The following is a 24,507-nucleotide window of genomic DNA, read 5'->3' on the forward strand; positions in this document are numbered from 1 at the left end:
GCAATCCTTATCATAACACTGTCTCTATGGATGGGTCGTAAATTAAATCTGCTGCTATGACAATGCCCTCACTCCTTAAACTCATCAAATTTGTGCCGTGCTTGCGCCGCGTCAGAATTCGAACACACCTAAATATCAAGCCAATAATTATGACGACTCCCAGGATACAAAGGAGATACTTCCCTACACTCATAATAACATTTTGAGCCCACTCTCCTAATCCTGAGAACCAATTTTGTGGGTTCAACCATGAGACCCAGCCGGTCAGCTCATTACCCACAGCCGTCAGGGTAAGGTTGTGTCTCTTCCGGAACTTCCACTTCAACTGCAAGATATTGTCCATCTTTTGATCGATAATCTCCGTGGGGTCGTCAGTGCTGTTCGTGATATATGTACAGCACTTCACACCATATTGAGTTGCCAGAGTAACACAGTACACACCCGTCACGGCTGTGATATAATTTAGGACCATCCTGTGCTAAATCAGTTCCGTCTTATAAGCTTGTAACTCCCTTCCCGTATACCTGAAGGTGTCGTCATACATCTCAGTGATATTATCTATCAAGTTCGCTAGCGCATGGATATACCTATAATTTATAATTCCTCTGGCAGTACGGGTGATGTCTAATGCGAGAAGGAATTGAATCCCGGTGGATTTGTGGATCAAATCAGAGGCTGCGTGCTCTGTCCTATCTATGAGGTGTCTCTTGACGATGTGTTCATAGTGAGTATGAGTAATAAGGAGCCTGAGCACTGCTGTGAACATCTTTCATCTTATCATGGGTTATGGTCATGACCTCTGGCAGTACTCTTCCAATATAACACAATCCCTCTGAACTCGGGGCAAGCCACTTGTACGCCTTCCTCCCACATATGAAATAGGCATCATCGGGGCGAACATAGGGGACAGAATATGACATCACCATATTACAAACTTTCCACGTGAAAAACCCAATCCCTAGTTCTCCCATCTGCTCAGCACAAGTATCAGGCTGGATGATATGAGCACAGTACCCTGGTGATACTTCTCCAAACCACATGGTCTTGCTTCCTCGAGTATACCTATACCGAAAATACCTTCCACTGTTGGCTATTTGGCATACAAGTTCAGAGTCTATGGGTATCCTATCAGCTCTGTGCGAAAAGGCCATTGTCTGGTTATTCCACGTCACTTCCCAATTTCCCGGTTTTCGGTAATTGGAAATATTGAAACATAATAAGGATCTATCTACATGATACCGGTGGAGCTTCAAACTAAGGGGCCTAGAAATATTGAATTTCTTGTCCACCGGTCTCCCACCCCATAATTCGAGTACCTCATCTATTGCTAAAGGGTACGGTACTAATCCTGACTTGCTCTGACCTTGAGGTACTTGTGAGCACACCCAGCATTCTGTCTGGTTTAAGACCTTACCCACTAGTGAGTGGTAATCACTCAATGGATGACGGTCCATGTTGATATTAAGGCTGGACTGACATCTCTGGATGCACCCATCCTCGACTATGTTCTCACAATTCCTACAAATGCAATTTTCCTCAGCCAATAACCCTTCACAATGCCTCCGAGCTCCCTGACTACCAGATCGCTTTCTGATACTCGCCTTTGCTCGAGTGATGTGTTGCTCTTGAGATTCTACAAATCCATCCTCGCCATCAGAATCCATTCTAGATCCTTTCTCGACCTCTCTGGGACTCTCACCGAAACAGACTGTCCTGGTCAACAACAGGATTAACAGGAAAACCCGGAACGCAGTCTCTTGGGGTAAGTCCATCTTGTTAAGGGAAGAGAAGGGAAACAAGAAGGGGGAGAAAGAGAAAGAGAGAAGGAGGGTAGTGGGGGATGGAGAAAAATAAAAAAAACTGGTGCGACAACCGCCTCTGGTCTTGTTGTTCTCCGCGCTCAGGTGCCATCTCAACAGTACTGCCTCTCAACCTTCCCGGAACAGACACTCCAGTGATACGATGTTCTCTACACTCTGCTCTTTGTCACGGGTTCTCTCTGGGTCAGCGACCTTCTTACAGTGGGACGAGTGTACCCAAGTCTCTCTTTCGGCAACCTTTAATGCTGTCGTGCTGGTTAGCAAGACTTGGTACGGTCCTTCCCACCTGTCAATGAGGCAACCTGAGCGTAGAAAATTTTTAATCATTACATAATCCCCAGGTTCAATGTCATGACAATTACTGTTCGGTAGGTCAGGAATCACCAGCTGTTATGATTCCAGCACTCCTGACCGGAGGAGATTTTATGACAAGGACCAGAGCGCTGGAATGGAATGCAGGTAACGGGAGCAGGGAAGACTAGTTGCCCCTGGCGCCCTAACTCTATTGTCTCACCCGTGCTATCGGAAATCCCCTGCGAGACTATGGTTTCTTGAGCCCCTGGCAGCCACGTTTGAAGGGCGGATTATGTCTGCCCAACTCCGGTGCCCCCCGGTCTTAGTGAGAGACAAAGGGAAATCCGAGGCAGGATGATAACAAGAGGACCTCTGACTGACAACAGGCCAGGGGCAACAAGCTAACTAACAAAAACAGAAGTATGTGCGGAAACCCGCCAGGGAAAAGGACAACCAAAATCCACTTGTCCAATACTCCTACCCAGCACCGCCGGATACCAGAGTGGACCTGTGGAAGCGGAACCCTCCGCAGAATGCTCCAAAACACAAATAATAAATAATAAAGCGGACAAGCCGCAACACACGGCAAGGCTGCGACTCACGAACACCACTGGATGTTATATGGTGATTAGTCAGGACTCCAGGAATAAGATGACAAACTTCCGAGTTCAGGACTTCCGAATACTGGAATGACCGGATACAGCAAGACTGGAACAGACTCTCAGCAAACAGAAACAGCATGCAGGAAGCTATTACCGGCGTCTGTGAGAAGCCCTGGGAGTGTATTTAACAAGGAGTCCTCCAATCAGCTGCCAAAAGGCTGATTAGAATAAATGCCGTGCAGCTGCCTTGCTGCATGGCCAGAGAGCAGGAGAATACATTAACTCTTAAAACCTAGCAACGGGGAACACGGTCCGCCAGTGGCGTCCCCGTTGCTAGGGTCCGTGCGGCTCAGCGCGCCCGGCATCCAGCGTTGCCAGTGAGCCGGCGACTGTCCGCGTACGGCGTCCCTGGTTGCTAGGCGCCGGGCCGCACCGACGAGCGGACCCCGGCGCCTAACAGTACCCCCCCCTTGAGGAGGGGTCAAGGAACCCCTAAAGCCAGGCTTCCAAGGAAACTCCCGAAAAAATGCCCTCTTGAGCCTTGGGGCATGAAGATCCTTATCCAGGACCCAGGACCTTTCCTCTGGACCATAACCTTTCCAGTGAACCAGAAAATAAAGCCGGCCCCTGGACAACTTGGAATCGAGAACCTTCTCCACCAGGAACTCCTGTTGTCCCTGTACATCCACTGGAGATCTTCCCTGAGAGATCTTCCGAGGAAATTTATTGGAAGAAATGTATGGCTTCAACAGGGAGCAATGAAACGTATTACCAATCCGAAGAGATTTTGGTAAACGTAACCGGAAAGCAACTGGGTTAACTTTTTTAATGATATGAAATGGTCCAATAAATTTGGGTCCCAACCTAGCTGAAGATTGTCGAAGTCTAATGTTACGAGTCGACAACCATACCCTATCTCCCACCTTAAAATTGCAAGGACGTCGGAGCCGGTCAGAAAAATTTTTCTCACGAAAGGCCGCTTTTCTGAGAGCAAGGTGCACTTTTTTCCAAATGGCTCTGAGATGGGAGGTTAAGGTTAGCGAGGAAACTGAGGAATGTTGAAAAAAAGAATTAGCTCTGGGGTGAAAACCAAAAACTGAAAAGAATGGAGACACGTTGGTGGAGGAATGACAAGAATTATTGTAAGCAAACTCCGCTAATGGAAGAAACTCGGACCAATCATTCTGGAGTTTGGCTGAGTACAAACGCAAATACTGTTTCAATGATTGGTTAACTCGCTCGGTTTGCCCGTTGGACTGTGGGTGGTAACCAGATGTTAATGACAATCTCATCTTTAATGAAGCACAAAACACTTCCAGAATTGTGCAACGAATTGTGGACCCCGATCAGAAACAATATCAGTGGGCAACCCATGAAGTCTGAAAATATGGCGGAGAAACAACACTGCCAATCCTTGGGCAGATGGCAGTCGGGGAAGGGCAATGAAATGAGCCATCTTGCTAAAACGGTCTACTACCACCCAAATGACTCTGCATCCAGCTGAAAGGGGAAGGTCCACCACAAAATCCATGGAAATATGAGACCATGGCCTGAGAGGGACATTCAAGGGCATAAGTTGCCCGATAGGCAAGGAACGGGGAACCTTATGCTGTGCACAAACCTGACATGAAGAAACAAACTCCTTAACGTCTTTAGAAAGACCAGGCCACCATACTGAGCGGGAGACTAACTCCAATGTCTTAGAGATCCCTGGATGCCCGGAAACTTTGTTATCATGGAACTCAGTCAAAACATTAGCTCTCAGGAACTCAGGGACGTAAAGACGACCAGCAGGAGAATTTCCAGGAGCTTGGTGTTGAAGCTGTTTTAACTGGGTAAATAAATCTTGTGTGAGGCCTGCCCAAATGACTGAAGATGGAAGTATGGGAGTAACAGGACTGTTATCATGAACCGGAAGAAAACTGCGTGACAGAGCATCTGCCTTGGTATTCTTGGAACCTGGCCTGAAAGTTATAATAAACTTGAAACGAGTAAAGAACAAAGCCCAACGAGCCTGCCGGGCATTCAGCCGCTTAGCTGATTCGATGTATTGCAGATTCTTATGGTCAGTCAATACTGAAATGGTATGTGTTGCTCCCTCCAGCCAATGCCTCCACTCCTCGAAAGCCCATTTTATTGCCAGTAGTTCCCGGTTACCAACGTCATAGTTGGATTCAGCGGAGGAGAATTTCCTAGACATAAAGGCACAAGGATGTAGTTCCTGAGACTCTGGATCCTTTTGAGATAGTATAGCCCCTACTCCAACCTCCGAGGCATCAACCTCCACCACGAAGGGCAATCCTGGATTGGGATGTCTAAGGACTGGAGCCGAGACAAAAGCTTGTTTCAAGGCCCGAAAGGACAACTCCGCTTCACGCGACCAGTTGGTAGGATCCGCTCCTTTCTTTGTCAGGGCCACAATGGGAGCAACCAGGTCGGAGAAGGAATGAATGAACCTCCTGTAATAATTCGCAAACCCTAAAAAGCGCTGAATTGCTTTTAAATTGGTGGGTTGCGCCCAACTAAGGATGGCCTGAAGCTTCTTTGGTTCCATGAAAAATCCCCGAGGGGAAATAATGTATCCTAAAAAAGATACCTCCGTGACCTGAAACTCGCATTTCTCCAGTTTGGCATATAGATGATTCTCACGTAACTTTTGAAGAACCTGACGCACCTGGGTAACATGTTGTTCAATAGAGTCAGAATAAATCAGGATGTCGTCTAAGTAAACGACCACGAATTTCCCTAGGAAGTCACGGAGCACATCGTTAATGAGGTCCTGGAAAACTGCTGGAGCGTTAGACAAGCCGAACGGCATCACTAGGTACTCGTAGTGACCCGACTGAGTACTGAAGGTTGTCTTCCACTCATCTCCGGACCTGATTCGGATGAGGTTATACGCTCCTCTTAGATCGATTTTGGAGAAAATCACAGCCGAACGCAGCTGATCAAAGAGGACAGAAATCAACGGCAGAGGATAAGTATTTTTAACTGAGATTTTATTTAAGGCTCTATAGTCAATGCAAGGTCTGAGTGAGCCATCCTTTTTCTCCACAAAGAAGAAGCCTGCACTTAAAGGAGATTTAGATGACCTAATAAATCCTTTCCCTAGGCTCTCTTTAACATAGTCATTCATGGCCGCAGTTTCTGGCCCGGATAAAGCATATAACCTTCCCTTTGGCAATGCGGCACCAGGAATTAGCTCAATGGCGCAATCATAAGGCCGATGGGGAGGCAGAAGGTCTGCATTGCCCTTGGAGAACACATCAGCAAACTCCTGGTACTCCACGGGAATGAGTTCAGGAATTGCAGCAACTATTCTGACTGGAAACGAAATACATTCCTTATCACAGAAGGCACCCCATTGAGAAATCTCCCCTGACCGCCAATCAATGGTGGGATTGTGAAAGGCCAGCCAAGGGTGACCCAGAACCACTGGAACTGCTGGGCAATGGGTAAGGAAGAACTCGATCTTTTCAGAATGAAGAGCTCCTACCGTAAGTAGTACAGGGGGTGTACAGAGGGAAATAACCCCATTGGACAGTGGACTCCCATCTAAACCATGCATGGTGACATTCCTACCCAAAGATAACTGAGGAATGCCTAAGGCCTTGGCCCAAGTTAAATCCATAAAGTTTCCTGCGGCTCCACTGTCGACAAAAGCCGACACCGAGGAACTGAGGCTGCCAAAGGAAACCTTAGCTGGGACTAAAAGGGAGTTATGCGAGGAGATAAGCTGCAGACCTAGGTGAACCCCCTCACAATTCACCTGGTCAAGGCGTTTCCCGACTTATTCGGACAATTACGAGCAAAATGTCCCTTACCCCCACAGTACAAACAAAGACCAGAGTTTTGCCTTCTGGCTCTCTCTTCAGGAGACAACCGGGAGAGACCCATCTGCATGGGCTCCTCTATGTCCTCAGGGATGGAATATACACACGGAGATGACCTGACCGATGCTCCTTTTTCAGCCTTCCGCTCTCTGAGACGACGATCAATCTTAATAGAAAGCTCCATGAGTTTATCGAGAGTCTCAGGAGCGGGATACTGGAGGAGACTGTCTTTAATTGATTCTGATAAGCCGAGGCGAAACTGACTGCGCAGGGCTGGGTCATTCCAGCCACAGTCGTTCGACCACCGGCGAAACTCCGTACAATAAACCTCTGCGGGATTCCTACCCTGTCTGAGAGCGCGCAACTGACCTTCAGCGGATGCCTCTCTATCAGGGTCGTCATATAACAGTCCTAAAGACCCAAAAAAAGCGTCTACTGACAGCAACACCGGATCATCTGCTTTTAAACCAAATGCCCAAGTCTGGGGATCCCCCTGGAGCAAAGAAATAATAATCCCGACCCGCTGAGATTCAGTACCCGAGGAGATCGGTCTTAAACGAAAATAAAGTTTACAGGATTCTTTAAAATTAAAAAACTCTTTTCTATCCCCAGAAAAACGGTCAGGCAAATGCATTTTTGGTTCAGGAACTACCCTCGGGGAAGTTCGTAAAAGATCTTCCTGCGACCTCACCCGAAGGGAAAGATCCTGAACCATCTGAGTAAGTTCTTGAATCTGACTGACTAAGAGCTGACCAGGATTTGGTCCTAACCCTGTTGGATTCATGAGGCCGACAATTTCTTACAAAAAACTGAATAAAAATTAAACTCCGTTTTAATTTTAAGTTTTGGTATGGCCGGTAATAATGTTATGATTCCAGCACTCCTGACCGGAGGAGATTTTATGACAAGGACCAGAGCGCTGGAATGGAATGCAGGTAACGGGAGCAGGGAAGACTAGTTGCCCCTGGCGCCCTAACTCTATTGTCTCACCCGTGCTATCGGAAATCCCCTGCGAGACTATGGTTTCTTGAGCCCCTGGCAGCCACGTTTGAAGGGCGGATTATGTCTGCCCAACTCCGGTGCCCCCCGGTCTTAGTGAGAGACAAAGGGAAATCCGAGGCAGGATGATAACAAGAGGACCTCTGACTGACAACAGGCCAGGGGCAACAAGCTAACTAACAAAAACAGAAGTATGTGCGGAAACCCGCCAGGGAAAAGGACAACCAAAATCCACTTGTCCAATACTCCTACCCAGCACCGCCGGATACCAGAGTGGACCTGTGGAAGCGGAACCCTCCGCAGAATGCTCCAAAACACAAATAATAAATAATAAAGCGGACAAGCCGCAACACACGGCAAGGCCGCGACTCACGAACACCACTGGATGTTATATGGTGATTAGTCAGGACTCCAGGAATAAGATGACAAACTTCCGAGTTCAGGACTTCCGAATACTGGAATGACCGGATACAGCAAGACTGGAACAGACTCTCAGCAAACAGAAACAGCATGCAGGAAGCTATTACCGGCGTCTGTGAGAAGCCCTGGGAGTGTATTTAACAAGGAGTCCTCCAATCAGCTGCCAAAAGGCTGATTAGAATAAATGCCGTGCAGCTACCTTGCTGCATGGCCAGAGAGCAGGAGAATACATTAACTCTTAAAACCTAGCAACGGGGAACACGGTCCGCCAGTGGCGTCCCCGTTGCTAGGGTCCGTGCGGCTCAGCGCGCCCGGCGTCCAGCGTTGCCAGGGAGCCGGCGGCTGTCCGCGTACGGCGTCCCTGGTTGCTAGGCGCCGGGCCGCACCGACGAGCGGACCCCGGCGCCTAACACCAGCTTTAGATTTCTATTTTGATTCCTCAGCTGCTGGTTCATCCTAACCAAATATTTTACAGTCACTTCGTTATTGCATTTTAAATCATCCTGGGGGTCTATCATTACATGAGGTTGTCGGCCAAAAAGAATCTCAAAGGGTGATAGGTTAAGGGGGAACTGGGAGTGGTTCTGATGCTGTACAATACTAGTGGAAAAGCCACAATCCAGTCTCAGCCATCACTTTGCTCAGCTTGTTCTTAATAGTGCTGTTCATTCTCTCCACCTTCGCACTCGCCTGTGGTTGGTACGGAGTATGCAGCTTGCTATTAATTCCCATCAGTTTGCACATTACCTGAAAGACTTCACCTGTAAAATGGGTACCCCTATCGCTTTCAATTATTCTAGGGATACCATATCTACACACAAATTCCTGCACAATTTTCTTTGCAGTGAACGTAGCAGTATTTGTGGCAGCAGGGAACGCTTCTACCCAATTGGAAAATACATCAATACAGACTAACACATATTTTAAATTCCTACAGGGTGGTAACTGTATGAAATCAATTTGTATTACCTGAAAAGGGCCGTCTGTCGGAGGGATATGGGATGGTTCTGTTGGTATTGACTTTCCAATATTCTTCCTCAAGCAAGTAAGACATGTCATTGCTCTCTTACCCGCATGAGAAGAGAATCCTGGCGCACACCAGTAGGCTCTCACCAGCTTACACATACCCTCTTTACCCAGATGAGTCAGACCATGTGCCGCCTCAGCTAAGCTTGGAAGATATGCTCTGGGGGCCACTGGCTTACCGTGTCCACCTGTCCAGAGTCCTGAGGACTCCTGGTCATACCCCATGTGACCTCCAGACCGCCTTTTCCTGGAGAGAACACAAATTTTGCATTTCAATTAATTTTTGTGTGTTTATTGTGTTGAATGTCATCAGTGATGTGATGTTCGTTTGTATGGGGGTGCTGGCTGCTGATTTAGCAGCTTCGTCTGCCCGGCTGTTACCAAGTGAGATTGGGTCTTGGTTGTAAGTGTGTGCTTTGCACTTGATAACAGCCACTCTGTCTGGTTCTTGTATTGCTGTTAGAAGCCTTTTTATGTGGGATGCATGCGCTACAGGTGTGCCAGCTGCCGTCATGAAATTTCTGAGGTGCCATAGGGCCCCGAAATCATGCACTACTCCAAAGGCATACCTAGAATCTGTGTATATATTGGCTGACTTACCCTTGGCCAATTCACATGCTCTGGTTAGGGCGACCAGCTCAGCAACTTGTGCTGAGTGCGGTGGGCCCAGGGGTTCAGCTTCTATGATACCTCTGTCATCTACGACTGCGTATCCAGTACACAAGTCTCCCGAGTCCATCTGTCTGTGGCAACTACCGTCAGTGTAAAAGGTAAAGTCTATGCCTTCCAGTGGGTTGTCACTGATGTCAGGTCTCGCAGTGAAAGTCTGATTCAGGTATTCCATACAATCATGCGTATCAGTATCTGCACTAAATCCTCCTTCACCATCATTCTCATCCTCCACCCTTTGTGCCTGTCCAGGCACACTTGGCAGATAGGTTGCAGGATTTAGTGCGCTGCATCTTTTGATGGTGATGTTTACAGGGGCCATCAGTGATAATTCCCACTTTGTAAACCGTGCCGATGAGACATGTCTGGTTTGGGCGGAGTTCAGTAAGGCTGATACTGCATGAGGTGTATGGATTGTCAGGTTGTGTCCTAACACTACGTCTTCGCTTTTACTTACTAGCAAAGCTATCGCTGCAACACTTCGCAAGCAAGTGGGGAGAGACCGCGCTACGGTGTCCAACTGTGCACTGTAGTAAGCTACCGGCCTGCTGGCATCACCATGTCTCTGGGTTAAAACTCCTGCTGCGCACCCTGCACTTTCTGTACCGTATAATTCAAAAGGCTTCCCATAATCTGGCATACCTAATGCAGGTGCCTGTGATAGGCACTGTTTGAGTCTCTCAAAAGCCAATTCGGACTCATCTGTGTGCGAGATCCGATCTGGATTGTTCGAGGAGACCATTTCTTGCAAAGGTAAAGCCAGTATGGAGAATCCTGGGATCCAGTTTCGGCAGTACCCACACATTCCAAGGAAAGTGCGGATCTGTTGCTGGGTTTGTGGCAGGGTCATGTCGCGAATCGCCTGTATTCTATCAGCGGCAAGATGTCTAAGTCCTTGAGTCAAGCAATGTCCCAAATATTTTACCCTGGTCTGGCACAGCTGCAACTTATCCTTTGAAACCTTGTGTCCCGTATTGGAAAGGTGAAACAGAAGCTGTTTCGTGTCTTTCAAGGATGATTCGAGTGAATCAGAACACAGCAATAAGTCATCGACATACTGTATTAATACTGACCAGCTCTCAGGTTGAAAGGATTGTAAACAGTCATGCAAAGCCTGGGAGAAAATACTTGGGCTGTCAATGAAACCTTGGGGGAGACGAATCCAGGTGTACTGTACTCCCCTGTATGTAAATGCAAAGAGGTATTGGTTGTCAGGGTGCAGAGGGACAGAAAAGAAGGCAGAACAGAGGTCCATGACAGTGAAAAATTTTGCAGTAGGGGGAATTTGCATGAGGATGACAGCTGGATTGGGCACTACGGGGAATTGGCTCTCAACTATCTTGTTTATCCCCCTTAGATCCTGCACTAGCCTGTAACCCCTCCCCCCACTCTTTTTCACAGGGAAGATGGGACTATTGGCAGTGCTGGACGTCCTGACTAGTATGCCCTGTTGTAGCAACCGCTCTATGACGGGGTACACTCCTAATTCTACCTCTCGCTTCAGAGGATACTGAGGGATTTTTGGAGCTATCCTACCGTCTTTTACTTGCACTACTACCGGAGCTATATTCGCCATCAATCCAGTGTCTTGTCCATCTTTGGTCCAAAGGGAACCTGGTATTTGTGAGATCATTTCCTCTACCTTTGATGGACACTTGTCTATAACAGCAGAATGCGACATTAGCCTTTGAGGGGTGTCTAATATATCTTGCACTTCCTGAACGTGATTCTCAGGTATATCCAAGAATACACCCTCAGGAGTACAGTATATGACACACCGCATTTTACACAATAATTCTCTTCCAAGCAGGTTAGTCGGAGCCGCTGCAGCCAGCAAAAAAGAATGCTTGGTTTGCAAGGGCCCTATCGTAATCTCTGCAGGTCTACTCAAAGGGTAGTGTTGCACTATTCCTGTTACTCCCATTGCCGAAATTGTTTTACCCGTGGTTTTCATACCTACAGTTGAATTTAACACTGACCTGGCCGCCCCTGTGCCTACAAGAAAAGGTAATGGTACACCAGCTACATCAACTACATCAACCATGACCTCAGGTTCACTGCCTAGGCTAGCAATCAACTTCACTGGCTGCAGACTACAGGTGTGGCCCAACCCCTATTGTGTGGCGAGACCCTCCCGCAGCGCGTTGGCAGCTACGATATGTGGGGGAGGTAGCTGAGAATTTCCGGAGGTCTGCCCATCTCTCCTTGGGGGGTACCTCCTTGTTTCCCCTGCATGTGGCTCGTAACTTCTCCTATGTGGTCCCTGATCCCAATTATGTGAGTAGTAGTGTGGTTCGTATTCTCTGTCTAGGGTTCTATCTTGGCTATGCGCTCTACTACTCCTACAGTCTTTGGCAAAATGCCCTTCCTTCCTACAAATGAAACATGTTCTAGGTCTGTCCCAAACAACAGGGGTCCGGGTTTTTGGCTGATGGGGTTTTGCCGTAAGGGCCTGTATACTTACCGTCATCCGTTTTTCCCCCTGTGACTCCCTGTGTTTAATGATGTTCCTATCATGCTCGACAGCGGACTCTCTCAATGCAGCCACTGAGATACCTCTCCAGTTTGGTAGAGAGGTCTGTACCCTTGTACCCCATCAGTTATGAACTTCGCGGGGTCAATATTGGAGGGTAAACATACCCGTAGCACTGTTCGCCAATCTTTGTTTGTGGGTTCGATGGCGTTACCTAACTCTTTAATGAACCTCTGGCATGCGACTAGATCCTTTCTGGGATCGGGAAATTCTGACATAATTGACCTCAATTCTGTCCGGGACCAGGGACAATGCATGGCAATGTTCCTGATGGGAGTGACTCCCTGAGCGTCAGTCTTCCCATTGGGGACTGCAATCACCCTGACAGGATTTAATTCAATTACATCATTCTGGTTTGATTCTACAATGTGGGGTGCTATGGTTTCTGCATAATGTACGGTACCGTACATACCTGTGGACACGACCTCACTTATCCCTCCGCTAGGGGGCCTGACTACTGCTCTTGTTGGTTGGGCCGTGCCCACCTGAGTGTCTTGTATGGTGGCTGCTAGAGAGAGTGCCGATATCATGCTGGGCTCATCTTCTTATTCGCAGTCCTGGGGAAAATGTAAAACGGGGTACAACTGGCAAGGGTTAGGGTTAGTACATTTTGCAATTACACTCTTATTCTGTACCAATGTATCATTGCCTGTAGCCATTTTCTCCCCAACAATATATGGTGGTGGTGGTGCCGTCGACATTGTTTTCCCGCTAGGTTTGGAACCTGCTGCGCGAGCTAATTCCTTTTGCATATCCCCCTCCTGTTGCCATAAATTTAAACAGTCTGTATGTTTAATCCTTTGTTTCTTGGATTTTATCAGACATATCCTTAACCTTAAGTTCTGTAATACCTCTGGTTCAAAGCTGCCCACTCTAGGGAATGGTACCCTATCATTGTTGGTCATACATATCCACTCATTACATAAACCTTCTGTGTGTGAACCATATTTTTCACACATGATAAACCTTACTGAGCCTTTTGGCCACAATTCTGCCTGAACCCTATCTAAACGCCTCTTACTTGAGCAACTGGCTCCCATATTTGTGGGTCTCTTCTAATACCTTTAAAAAAATTCGCACAAACACCAAAATACTCAATATAAGTAGACGGTGGAAGTATCCCTGAGCGCCTTCCACTCGCTCGCGCCCACGCTGGCCAATACAACGATACGCTGTTGATAGCGGATCGCAATGTACCCAACTTAGGGCTCCTATCAGACCTTACACCGTAATATCTTTCGGTGGAAGTTCTGTTTAGAATATTTTCCTGAGAGAGGCAGTGAAAATTTCCTTTTCGGTATCTTTCAACTGGAATTGGTTGTAGGGTGAAACAGAGAAATTAGATAACTATCCTTCACCCTTTCCAGTGAAGCCCACCAGGGAGATTTCCCGAAGTTATCAAAGCAAAACCCCTTTGTCTATACAATCACGTCTGCGTATGCTCTTCCACAACAAATGTGACACAATAATATCACGTTGCGCTATGCAGAACAAACGGACATGTGATGCAATAGCACAGCCTATAGATACTAGTTATCTATATGCCCTACGATTGTTGTAGACCACCTAGTAGACCACCTAGAGTTGTATGGGATACCACTCAGTCCACCAAGACCACCTAGTCCACTTTTTTAATAACGCAGGGTTGCGAACCTTACGCCACCGGGCCTCTACTAACCCAGTGTGTCCACCTAGACCACCTAGCAATCCACCTAGTCCACCTAGTTCTTGGGTTCAGTATCCACTCACTCCTGCACTCGCTCACTCAAATACACTTTATTTTTCTGTACAGAAAATTATAATTCAGACAAGCAGCTTTACTCCCAGAGGCAATACAGTAAATAAGGGTTTTATACTAAACTTTGGAAACGTGGCAATCTTGTGTTATTGTAGCGTGGCTACTATCCCACCTTTAAACTAAACGACCTATCGTGTGGTTTTATTATGCACACACAACGCTACGCAAGCTTGCGTAATTACGCCACGTGTGCGGCCTTGCGCTACGTGCACGTTTTGTGTACGCTGTCCTCACGTTCCGTACCACGTGTAAAACAACTCACACAATTTCTATAAATGTGAGCAATATTAACTATAATCGCTCACTTAACACACCACACAGTTTCTTTTCTGTATAAACCTTTATAACTAGGCCAGACTGCGTTTGTGTTTTACACTTACTTCCTTAATATTTATATTATGAATCTAGTAATCTGAATGTTATGGCAACAATGTGGGAGAGTATGCACAGAGTATGGGTGTACGCTTTTGTTGTGTACGAATTTGGCGCCAAAAATAAATTCACAGATTTTAAATAGCTTTTTTTCTGCTTACCTTACGAGTTCGACCAACATCCCTACAAACCATACAGAGCAGACACCATCTAATCAGCAATTAAGTAGGGTTTTCAGTGCATCCACCGACCAAGAAAAGGATACGTAGGATCCCTGTCCACCCTTATGCTGATAGATTAAGTCTGATTGTGACCTGTTAAGCAGTAAAAATGTGGAAAATCGGACGATGCCCCCAATTGATAAAGCTGATTATCTTTACAGGAATAAAAGCAATACCTTAAACACACCGTAAATACACTTTAAACCTTTAGCCGCTGCGGCCGCTATACTTAATTCACACTCTACGCACCTTTTACGATATTAGCGTACAGAGTCCCGTACAGTGTACGGACTTTGCGTACACACGCCGCGCTGACGGTACAAAGTACTCACAGCACGTACACACCCAGAGATACACTTTAAACCTTCTACAGCAATGCAATGCAATAATAATACTACACTTTAAACCTTAGCAGGGCAATGAGCACACGACACCAATTGTGATTTTACCGCTGGGTTCCGACACCACAGTGGATTATTTCTGAAAGGGGGTTTACAATACAAATTATACACTACAATACAAGACAATATATAACAGAATAATGGCTACAGGTCAATGTACATACGTGAGTATATTCGCGTGCGCTTCCCGGTCCGGTCCTCCGTCATCAAATAGATAACGTTGTGAGTCTTGTGTGTGGCCGGGCTGCAGCAGGCTTTATTTATACAATTCTTCCAAAAGCAATACATTGGATACTGTAATCCCTTTGTCCATTGGACACAGGAATGCAATTTTACAGTACAGGAGAGGTCATAGGTCTGTTTGAATAGGTGGGCGATGTCTTTCTCAACTGCTCTTGTGGGTGGTCTCCTCTGGATTCCCGCCGCATACATAATATACAGTAAATACAGTTTATATCTATATTCTGCTTCTGCACATAACTATCCGCAGGAACATGCGATCTTCCGCAGACCAACACCGGAATGTTACCCTTAAAATACCCTACAGCTGGATACCAAATATCATCTTATAACCTTAGTCTGTCCCCTCTTATCCTGTAAAGGTGAATCTCTTTGTTCTGCAACCATTTAAACAGCTACAAGTTTCTGATGTGGTGCAAGGAGACTATGTGTACATTGTGCACTATTTGGATTAAATATGTAATGTGTTTTGATGGCTCTCCATGCGTACACAAACTCTGCCGTAAATACCCATACCACGCGCCGATGCGCAGGACCGCGGGAGCGACCATACGCAAATTGCGGATATGTGCACGCACAGCAGAACAAGTGCACGCGCAGAGGGCATGTGTGTGCGGTTTGTACGTGATGTGTGTTCTGCAATATTTTTCGACTTTGACATCAGACAACTTAACACCACATTTAAGCAGTGGATAAAGAAGGTCTATGCCAGTGGTTCTCAAACTCGGTCCTCAGGACCCCACACAGTGCATGTTGTGCAGGTAACCCAGCAAGTGCACAGGTATATTAATTACTCACTGACACATTTTAAAAGGTCTGCAGGTGGAGCCTGTCACTTGTGATTCTGTGAGGAGACCTGCAAAACATGCACCATGTGGGGTCCTCAGGACCGAGTTTGAGAACCTGTGGTCTATGCTAATGGATATGGATAGTATGGGACCCAGCTAATTAAGTGTATGAACACATTTCTAGCATTGTTCTTGTGATAGATGTCTGTATCCGGACAAAATAATGTAAGACCTGACTGATCTATAACTTATGCTAACCATACACTGGGAGATCAAACTCATCATCAGACAGACAGCAATTATCTGATATTGCCAATGCCATACACATTGATCTTTATGTGCGATCAGGGGCGTAGCCAGAATTTTGTGAGCCCTATAGCAACATTTTGAAGGGGCCCCTGTCCCAACATTTCTAGAGACTCACATCTCCGTAACTGTTGTTCATTTTATGCCTCATAATAGTGCCCTAGCTCCTTTTCTGAACCATAGTAGTGCCTTAGTTTCTGTTAAGTCTCATAGTACTGCCCTAGTTTACGTTATATCACATTGGAGGGCCCCTATGCCAGTTCATATTATGCCACACTATAGGTCCTTTACTTCATATTGTGTCCCAGTTGATATTATGTGCCATTATAATGCCCTGCAGTTCATTTTATACAACATTGCAATAAGAATTGTACCACCCAATGGTGAAAAACTGTATATAACACATGTAACTGTGACAGGGAAGGTGGGCCCCTCTCACCTCTGGGCCCCATAGCAGCTGCACTCTCTACACACCTATGGTAGCTTCGCCCTTGTGTGTGATGGTATGTACATACACTGCTAGATCCAAGCAGCAATTATCACATCTGTCAGGCATACTGGGAGATTTATTGTGCCTGACAGCAATATTTGCTGCTTGGTTGCAGCCATACACTGTGATCAGCCTGCACAGTCTATGGCCGCCTTAACACTACCTTTAAGTAACTGAGATCAATAGACCTTAAGAAATAAACCTTTTCTATACATCAGCTACAATACACATCTAACTGCATCCTGCTGTATTTTCCCACTGTAATTACTATCCAGCTAAGGTGGCATATGTATACCAGCACATACACTAAACTTGATCATAGTTATGGATCTACTGATTTTCACTTACAGTATATAACATTCAAATCCCTCCGAAAAAGAGCAGACACTTAGAATCTATTTCTCTCTCCCTCTATCTATCTATCTATCTATCTATCTATCTATCTACAAAAATCAGAAGCACATAAAAGGGTACAACATCACCATCTGGTTGGTTTTATGTAGTTTATATAGAAACGGCGTAACAGAAAAAAAAATATAATGAAAAACAAGGTATAAGGGAGTTAGGGGGAAAAAGGGGTAAGGGAGTGCCGGTTTACTGACTACAACAAGAAAAGGATGGCTCGGTGAGAATTCAAAGATGCTTCAGGCACGAGCAGTAACATGCTTTAAATAAGTATCAGATTCCTTGAATTACAATATATTAAACCAGGTGGCAATAAACTCTGCATTCTTGTCCAACAAGGTCAGAGTGATATTTTCCATGGACATGTAGTAACCTATCAAAACAATTAGATTTTAATTCAATGCCACCCTGCAGAAGGGATCCAGGAGTCTGACCAGAACACAAGCAAACATTTGGCACACTATGAGAGAATGCTGGAACACCTATACCATCTTGGAAGAACCAGTCTCAAGGACTGAATGTGAAGATCTGTTGCTAAAGGGCAGGGTTTTTGTGGAAGTCTCACCCCATAAGCTAATGTAAACCTATGGGATGAAGGCCATTAGTCCTCTACAAGCAAGTCATACAATCTGAGTACAGCATAAGGCGGTGCGGATGAGACACACAAAAGATCTCAAACTGTGGTAAACCCCTCCCCAGTAAACTGTTACGAGTTAGCTTACCAATGTAGTGTTTGAGCTAAAGATAAACCCATTGATCTCTGTCCAACAGGGAGAGGGCATCACAAAGGAAGAAGATAGTCAGATCGGGTGCCCTCACAACTAACCTACTGGGAGACACGTAGTGGTCAGGAAACAGACCTGTTCCAAAGGGCTACCACTTAACTGATGATTTTTCCCTTCAAAAGCGTTAAAAACAATGGGGCAGATGTATTAACCTGGAGAAGGCATAAGGAAGTGATAAGGTTATAAAAGCAAGGTTATAAAAGCACCAGCCAATCAGCTCCATTATGTAAATTAACAGTTAGGATCTGATTGGCTGGTACCTTTATCACCTTGCACGTATCACTGGTTTATCACTTCCTTATGCCTTCTCAAGGTTAATACATCTGCCCTATTGTTTTTTAAAATGTATTTTATTTAAAGTTGAAAAAGTATTTTTTATAATATTTAAACATTATATTATGTACATCTGCAGAATGGATCTCCTAGTCAAAAACGGGGGGACAGGGTGGGATGACGCAGTTGCATGAAATCTGACCCTGCCAGTTAAGTGGTTAAGAACAAGGCCTGGCAGGAAGTCCACATTATACTGTAGCATGGTTAGAGGGGACAGCAGAGAGGAGATACTGTGGGACTGTCTACTTTTCTCCACTGGAAGAGGCTAGGAGCAATTATGGAGTGGACAATATCAAGTAGAACTGGTGTCCAAGCTAGAGTAAATATCGGTTGTCAAAGAAGGATTACTGTATTGCAGTCCATTGTTTTGGATGTGCTTTTAATGTCCATGCCATGCTTCTGACCAAAAGGACTGCTTAATAGTAATTCTAATAGTAAATCAAGACGTTCGGCAGCTGTTGGTCACTCTGTTTATTGCTCCTATTTAATATACTGTGCGTAAACCGGAAAAAGCTGCAAGGTATATGCAGCGAAACGTATCAGGTATTTACCCCTTGGAGCAGGACTTTTCTCAATTGGATCCGAACCAGCCCTCACCACTTTCCAGCCATCCAGAGGAGTCCTAGAGAGGCACCATCCAATCACCGCACTGCATGAGGTACCCACCATTTATGGGACATTCTATTCAATCTTCAACCCTCTAGCGGCATATGGAATCTGTATTGGACTCTCTAAACACCATCTAAAAGGGACTCTCCTTAGTGGATCACAACTGGACATACATCATTTAAGGGCAATATCTGGAACGGATCCTACAGAGTTTATATAATACATGTCCTGAACCAACACTTTGGGTAAATTCTATTTTTTATGTATGCACATGGCACAATATTACTGTAGACAATATTGCTGTTTTTTAATGAGTTAGTGTTTTTAATAAATTGTCATAAAATTGTACACACTTAGTAGATTAATTGTTCTTTTCCTCTTGAAGCGCAGCCTTTCTTCTTTTTCTTTTGTCTGTGCGTAAACCGGGCCTTTATCTAACAACTTTAGAAAAGGTTTATGGCCCTGATTAGAAGCATACACATTAACGATCCTAAAATGTTGATTCAAAAACTTTTCAGGAACCATGATGCATCTCTCCTCCTTAATAACCTGGGACTGTAAATCCAAGACAGGTAGACAATGGGACAATAGCATGGCAACCCCATAGCCTGAGAAAACATGGGGATAGTAGAAATTATCATGTTTCAGAGCCGTAATCAATTTAATTTGGGTCTCCTTGAGAGAGCTGTATCACCTTGTTCAGGTCAGAGACTGGAGAATTTGGGAATGTAAGGCCTTTAGCACTGATGGAGTGAAAGTTTAGAACCTCATGCGGAAAGAAGGACACCGTCCAAAACCCTGACCAAAGGTACTCACCCTTGGAGAAGTAGAGACATTGGTAGATGTATTAAGTTGTTCTAGGTGAGAAAATAGTAACTGCACATGTTAAGTGCGGCAGTTACCAGTTCTCCCACTGTATTAATACCAGTTTTTGGGTTATATGATGGGGGCATACCCTCCCCCTTTTTGGCACTGCTGCTTGGCATATTGCATCGAAGTGGCCAGGCAATGTATGAAAGGTCAGTACATATGACTGTTTAATTTTTTACCTTTTTCGATTTTGCCAGGTCTGACCGGCGTTGTTACAGTTTTCTGTGATTTCCCTACCTGGAGGTCATGTTTTATGTTTTTGGCCTAATAAAGTTAGTTTACCTGGTTATATAGGTCCGACAGCACATCACTAACCCCTAACCATTCATCCAGTGCCTAACCCTCCCACTAGTGCCTAACCCTCCAGTCTGTGCAAACTGTCATTTCACATGTCGGCATTGTGGTGTCCACATTATGATTGTCAGCATTGTAAATTGCAACATCACTGCGTCCCCTTTATAGGGTCAGTCTTCGGAGGTCAGGACAGGGACACATTTTTACATTTTGGACTGGAATCTTAAGCCCTCAGATAACATGAATACATTTAAAGGTATTATTAATTCTCACTGTACTCATCCCCAATAAGAGGAACAGAAAAAGCTCATTGATATTGGCACCAATTATGCCTTGATAGGGATTCGTAATGCTAAAAAGAACCATCAGATTTTAACGTGGGTCTAGAGTATGACTTAGCAAGAGCTCTTACTTAATACCTTTCCCACACATCTGTAACGCAGAAATCTCTTGTGTGAAATTGTATCACTAATGACTAATGAGGTCTTGTTGCAACTTCCCATTTCATAATGAATAGGCTTACCATACTATTCCTCTAAAGCGGGACAAACATGAATTACACAAGTTCTGTGGCTGGCTTAATTCAAGCCTGCATTTCACCTGGTTTAGAATCTGTGTAATTCAAGAGTATCCCAGTTTAAAGGGGTAGTATGGTAAGCCTAATAATGAAGAAAGTCTATGTTTTTCTTCTTCATCATCATCATCATCATCATCATCATCAGGTTTTCTTTAGTCCCTCAGCTATCCCTAGTACTAGTAATACATAACAGAGATCCATGGTTCCTGGCTCATCATTAAATCACTATCACAAATAAACCAATACATAATAGGTCTTATACTGTATGCCTCACAAAATATAACAATGAAGCAAAAAAAAAAAAAGATCCATCATCCCTGGGTCCTTTTTCAAATTCCAAGACTGATTTTCCCATTCCCCATTACACAGACACAGGTTCTGTGGCTTGCTACATTCAAGTCTGTATTTTACCTGATTTTATTCAGCCAGAACCTGTGTTATTCATAGGTGTCCCAGATTAAAGGGATATTATGGCAAGCCTATATTTAATGTCACACAGAATGATAGCAACCTGAACATACAAACAAGGCTCACTCAGCCACTCCCAGCCCTATAAATCTATACCTTTGTTTCTGTCCCTTATATCTCTCTATTAAGTATGCTTCTATACAGACAACGTATAGAGGAGAACTGACTGGGCAAATATTTAAGGGAAGATTTATCAATGAATGATAGTCTTATCACTCAATACGATTGATAAATGGTGCTCCAGCCAATCCGCTTGTAACTGTCAAGTGTTTGAAAAAATGACAGTCAGGAGGGAAGCTAATTAGCCATGGGATTTTTCCGGCAGCTGATTTTCGCACTGGAGCTATTAACAGGGTTTACCCCGAGCACGAGACCCCCAGCATCGGACTGAACCTCGCAGCGTAAAGTCTGTGTGAAAAAGCCCCCAAATCGGTTACAGTTTACGTGGAATCAGTGTGTTCCCACACGTGAATCCCGATATTTGAGTGCGGGAAAAAGGCTATTTTATTAAATAGCCTTTTCCAGCGCCATAGAGTTTTGTTTTACAGAAAATTAGTCGTGAAGAAACCCCGTGGTTAATTGGATTCCCTCTTAGGAACTGATTTTTTTTATTATTTTGCTGATTTTTTTTTGTTACATAAAATAATAAATATGTATTTATTTCAATGTGCTACCAAAAGAAAGTATTATCTGTCCCAGCAAGAAAACAAAAAACCCCAATTACAACAAAAAGTGTTATTTGCTTTAATATATATAATTATTGGTCTTGTCATGAAGGAGCCAAAACTATCCTGTGAATAATTTCTCATTCTTATCCCAGGTGACCCTGTCAGCAGCATGTTTATTGCACCTGGAATATCTCCTTGGATGACCACTTTACCAGGTGTTAACAACGGAGCCAACAATCCAGGAATAAGAGTGTTTGAGTATGACAGGAAAAGCCTTCATGTATTGGTAAGATGTCCAGCATCAGTATTATCTTTAACTCAAGAAAAGCAGAGGGCAACACAAATTGACAAATGTTCCCTCTAATACTTAGAAGAATTGAGTTTAAAATGTTGTTGGAGAGCAGAAATGTGTGGATGCATGAATGATGTGCAACATACAGTATACTACATTACAGTAGAATTGACAACAGAAGCAACGTTAGCTTAATTAGCACAAAGGAGGGTAGTGTCTTTAAAACATCTAACATGACAAGCACTATCTCTCTTTTTCTCTTCTTACCCCAGGTACCTTGTGTTAGCCCCTTACCTTCCAGTGGGATGCAGTCATGTGACCGGCGCTCGGGATCCCGGCAGTCACCATGCCGATGCCGGAATCCCAAGCGCTCAAAATGCTGGCTGACGGAATGCCAACCCACAGGCTCTATTGCCACTCGTGGGTGTCCATGACACCCATAGAGTGGGAGTAGAACCTGTGGCGAGAGCAGCGAGCCACCGAGCCCGCTGCGTGGCTAGCGCAGCGAGGCATTCTGCTGCCAGGATCCCGGGGTCGATATGCTGCCGGTATCGAGTTCCAGTGATGTCGTAGATATGCACTGGGTAAAAAAAGGCACTGTTACAGTGGCTGTAGCTATATCTCACTGGGAACGTGGGTCACAGTAGGCTTGGCTAGGCCCTCCGGAGCCTGGCAAACAACATTTAATAGCTATATGCAGTAGAGGTGTGCACTATGTGCAACAGGAGAAAATCTACCAACCACCCCGCAAAGCAGGACGTGCGTCCACCAGACTCCAATGCAGAAACTACTTCTCCACATGATTTTATGATACATGTTGAGGTAGGCATGGTTGTCTTCTGTTTTGTCACTCTGGATCATCTCTGATTTTGCCTATCACACTGAGCAGTAGAGAAGTACAGAAACTAATAAAGAGGAGAGCAATGGAAGACGAGGGGCAGAATGTGTGGTGCATGTGGACAGTGGGTTGTGGGAACAGATGAGATGTGGACAATGAAAAACACACAACCAAAGGCAGTAAAGAGAAGAACATATAGGGAAACAGAGACAGGGACACATACAGTGGTGTACAGTATCTTGGTAAGAACTGTGTGGGGGGAGCATTGACTCCTTCTGCTTCCACCTTGGCTAGGCCACTACTCCCTTATCTAGTTGTCACCACTGAGGAAAACTGATTGTATCATAAGTTAATTATATTTTCATAGAAAGTGAATACTTATTAATATCCCTTTTATGCAGGATGTAGTTATGGTGACTGGCGGTCAGGAGACCGCTGGTCACAATACCTCCCCCTACATCCCGCCCCCTTAGAATCCCAATAGTCGTCATGACGACTAGCAGGAACTAGTCCACAACACCCATAGAGTGGGAATAGAACCTGCGCTCCCCACTGAGCTCGTAGCATGGCGACGCATACCCAACCCTTCTACACTGTATACTGAGCTGAGAACCCAAGTGATTGACGGGGCAAGCCGGCGTGACCCAGGTACAAGTTCTGTGTGAAAGGGTTAACCAGGGTCACGACCCGGGTTTTTCCTGGGTCGCCAGCAGTGTGAAATGCCTGACCCAGGTCGTTGATGGCGATTGGCTGACTCACGTCATCTCCAAGTGTCCTGTGAGACCAGCTTCGATCTGGGTTACGAGGGTGTTGTGAAAGGGGTAAGTATAGCTGAAGCCCCTGCTCAGCCCAGTATTCCAGGTTGGAGCCAGGGCTGCAATGTATAAATATTTTTTTTGTCTTTTCTTCAATCTGAAGAATTAGAGTCTAATCATTGGAAAATACATTACAGACCATCTTCCAATTATCAATGATAAGGAACCCGGGAATTAATTCATTCTGATTCCGTGATGTTGATGTAAGAAAAGAAAATATGCAAATTGTGAATACTTTTTATAGCCAGTGTGGGCCTTATACATTTGCACCCTGAATGTTATCAGGAGAAGACACATTCCTGAAAATGCGCATTTATAGGCATGTGCTCAGTCAGACGAACCTCCAGTTTAGCTAGAGAACACTAGTGAATATTCCTGGTTTACATTTGGAGCAACAAGTGCAGCATAGAGAGAGAATGCTTGCCCGTATTAGTAAATGCATGTTGCATTACACTATTTCTTCACAATATAAATGGAAATATCAGTGAAGTCATGCAAATAGGTTGCTGCGACTTCATATACTATAGCAGACACACTAATTAATTAAGGGGCCTATGTACTAAGGGGGTAATTCAGAGTTGATCGCAGCAGCAAATTTGTTAGCAGGTGGGCAAAACCATGTGCACTGAAGGGGGGGGGCAGATATAACATGTACAGAGAGTTAGATTTGGGTGGGGTGTGTTCAAACTGAAATGTAAATTGCAGTGTAAAAATAAAGCAGCCAGTATTTACCCTGCACAG

General features: G+C 45.1%; 1 protein-coding gene across 5 annotated transcripts in view; it reads left to right on the top strand.

The window, feature by feature from the left end:
* The window catches only part of SMPDL3B (sphingomyelin phosphodiesterase acid like 3B), a 93,855-nt gene that overhangs the window by 58,953 nt on the left and 10,395 nt on the right, over positions 1-24,507 (top strand). For all 5 annotated transcript variants that reach the window (XM_063954565.1, XM_063954567.1, XM_063954564.1 and 2 more), the window contains one exon: positions 21,974-22,107. In XM_063954565.1, coding sequence (XP_063810635.1) covers positions 21,974-22,107 — 134 coding nt within the window. The remainder of the gene's footprint in view (positions 1-21,973; positions 22,108-24,507) is intronic.

Source organism: Pseudophryne corroboree, chromosome 2 (genome assembly GCF_028390025.1).
Source record: "Pseudophryne corroboree isolate aPseCor3 chromosome 2, aPseCor3.hap2, whole genome shotgun sequence".
Taxonomy (NCBI): domain Eukaryota; kingdom Metazoa; phylum Chordata; class Amphibia; order Anura; family Myobatrachidae; genus Pseudophryne; species Pseudophryne corroboree.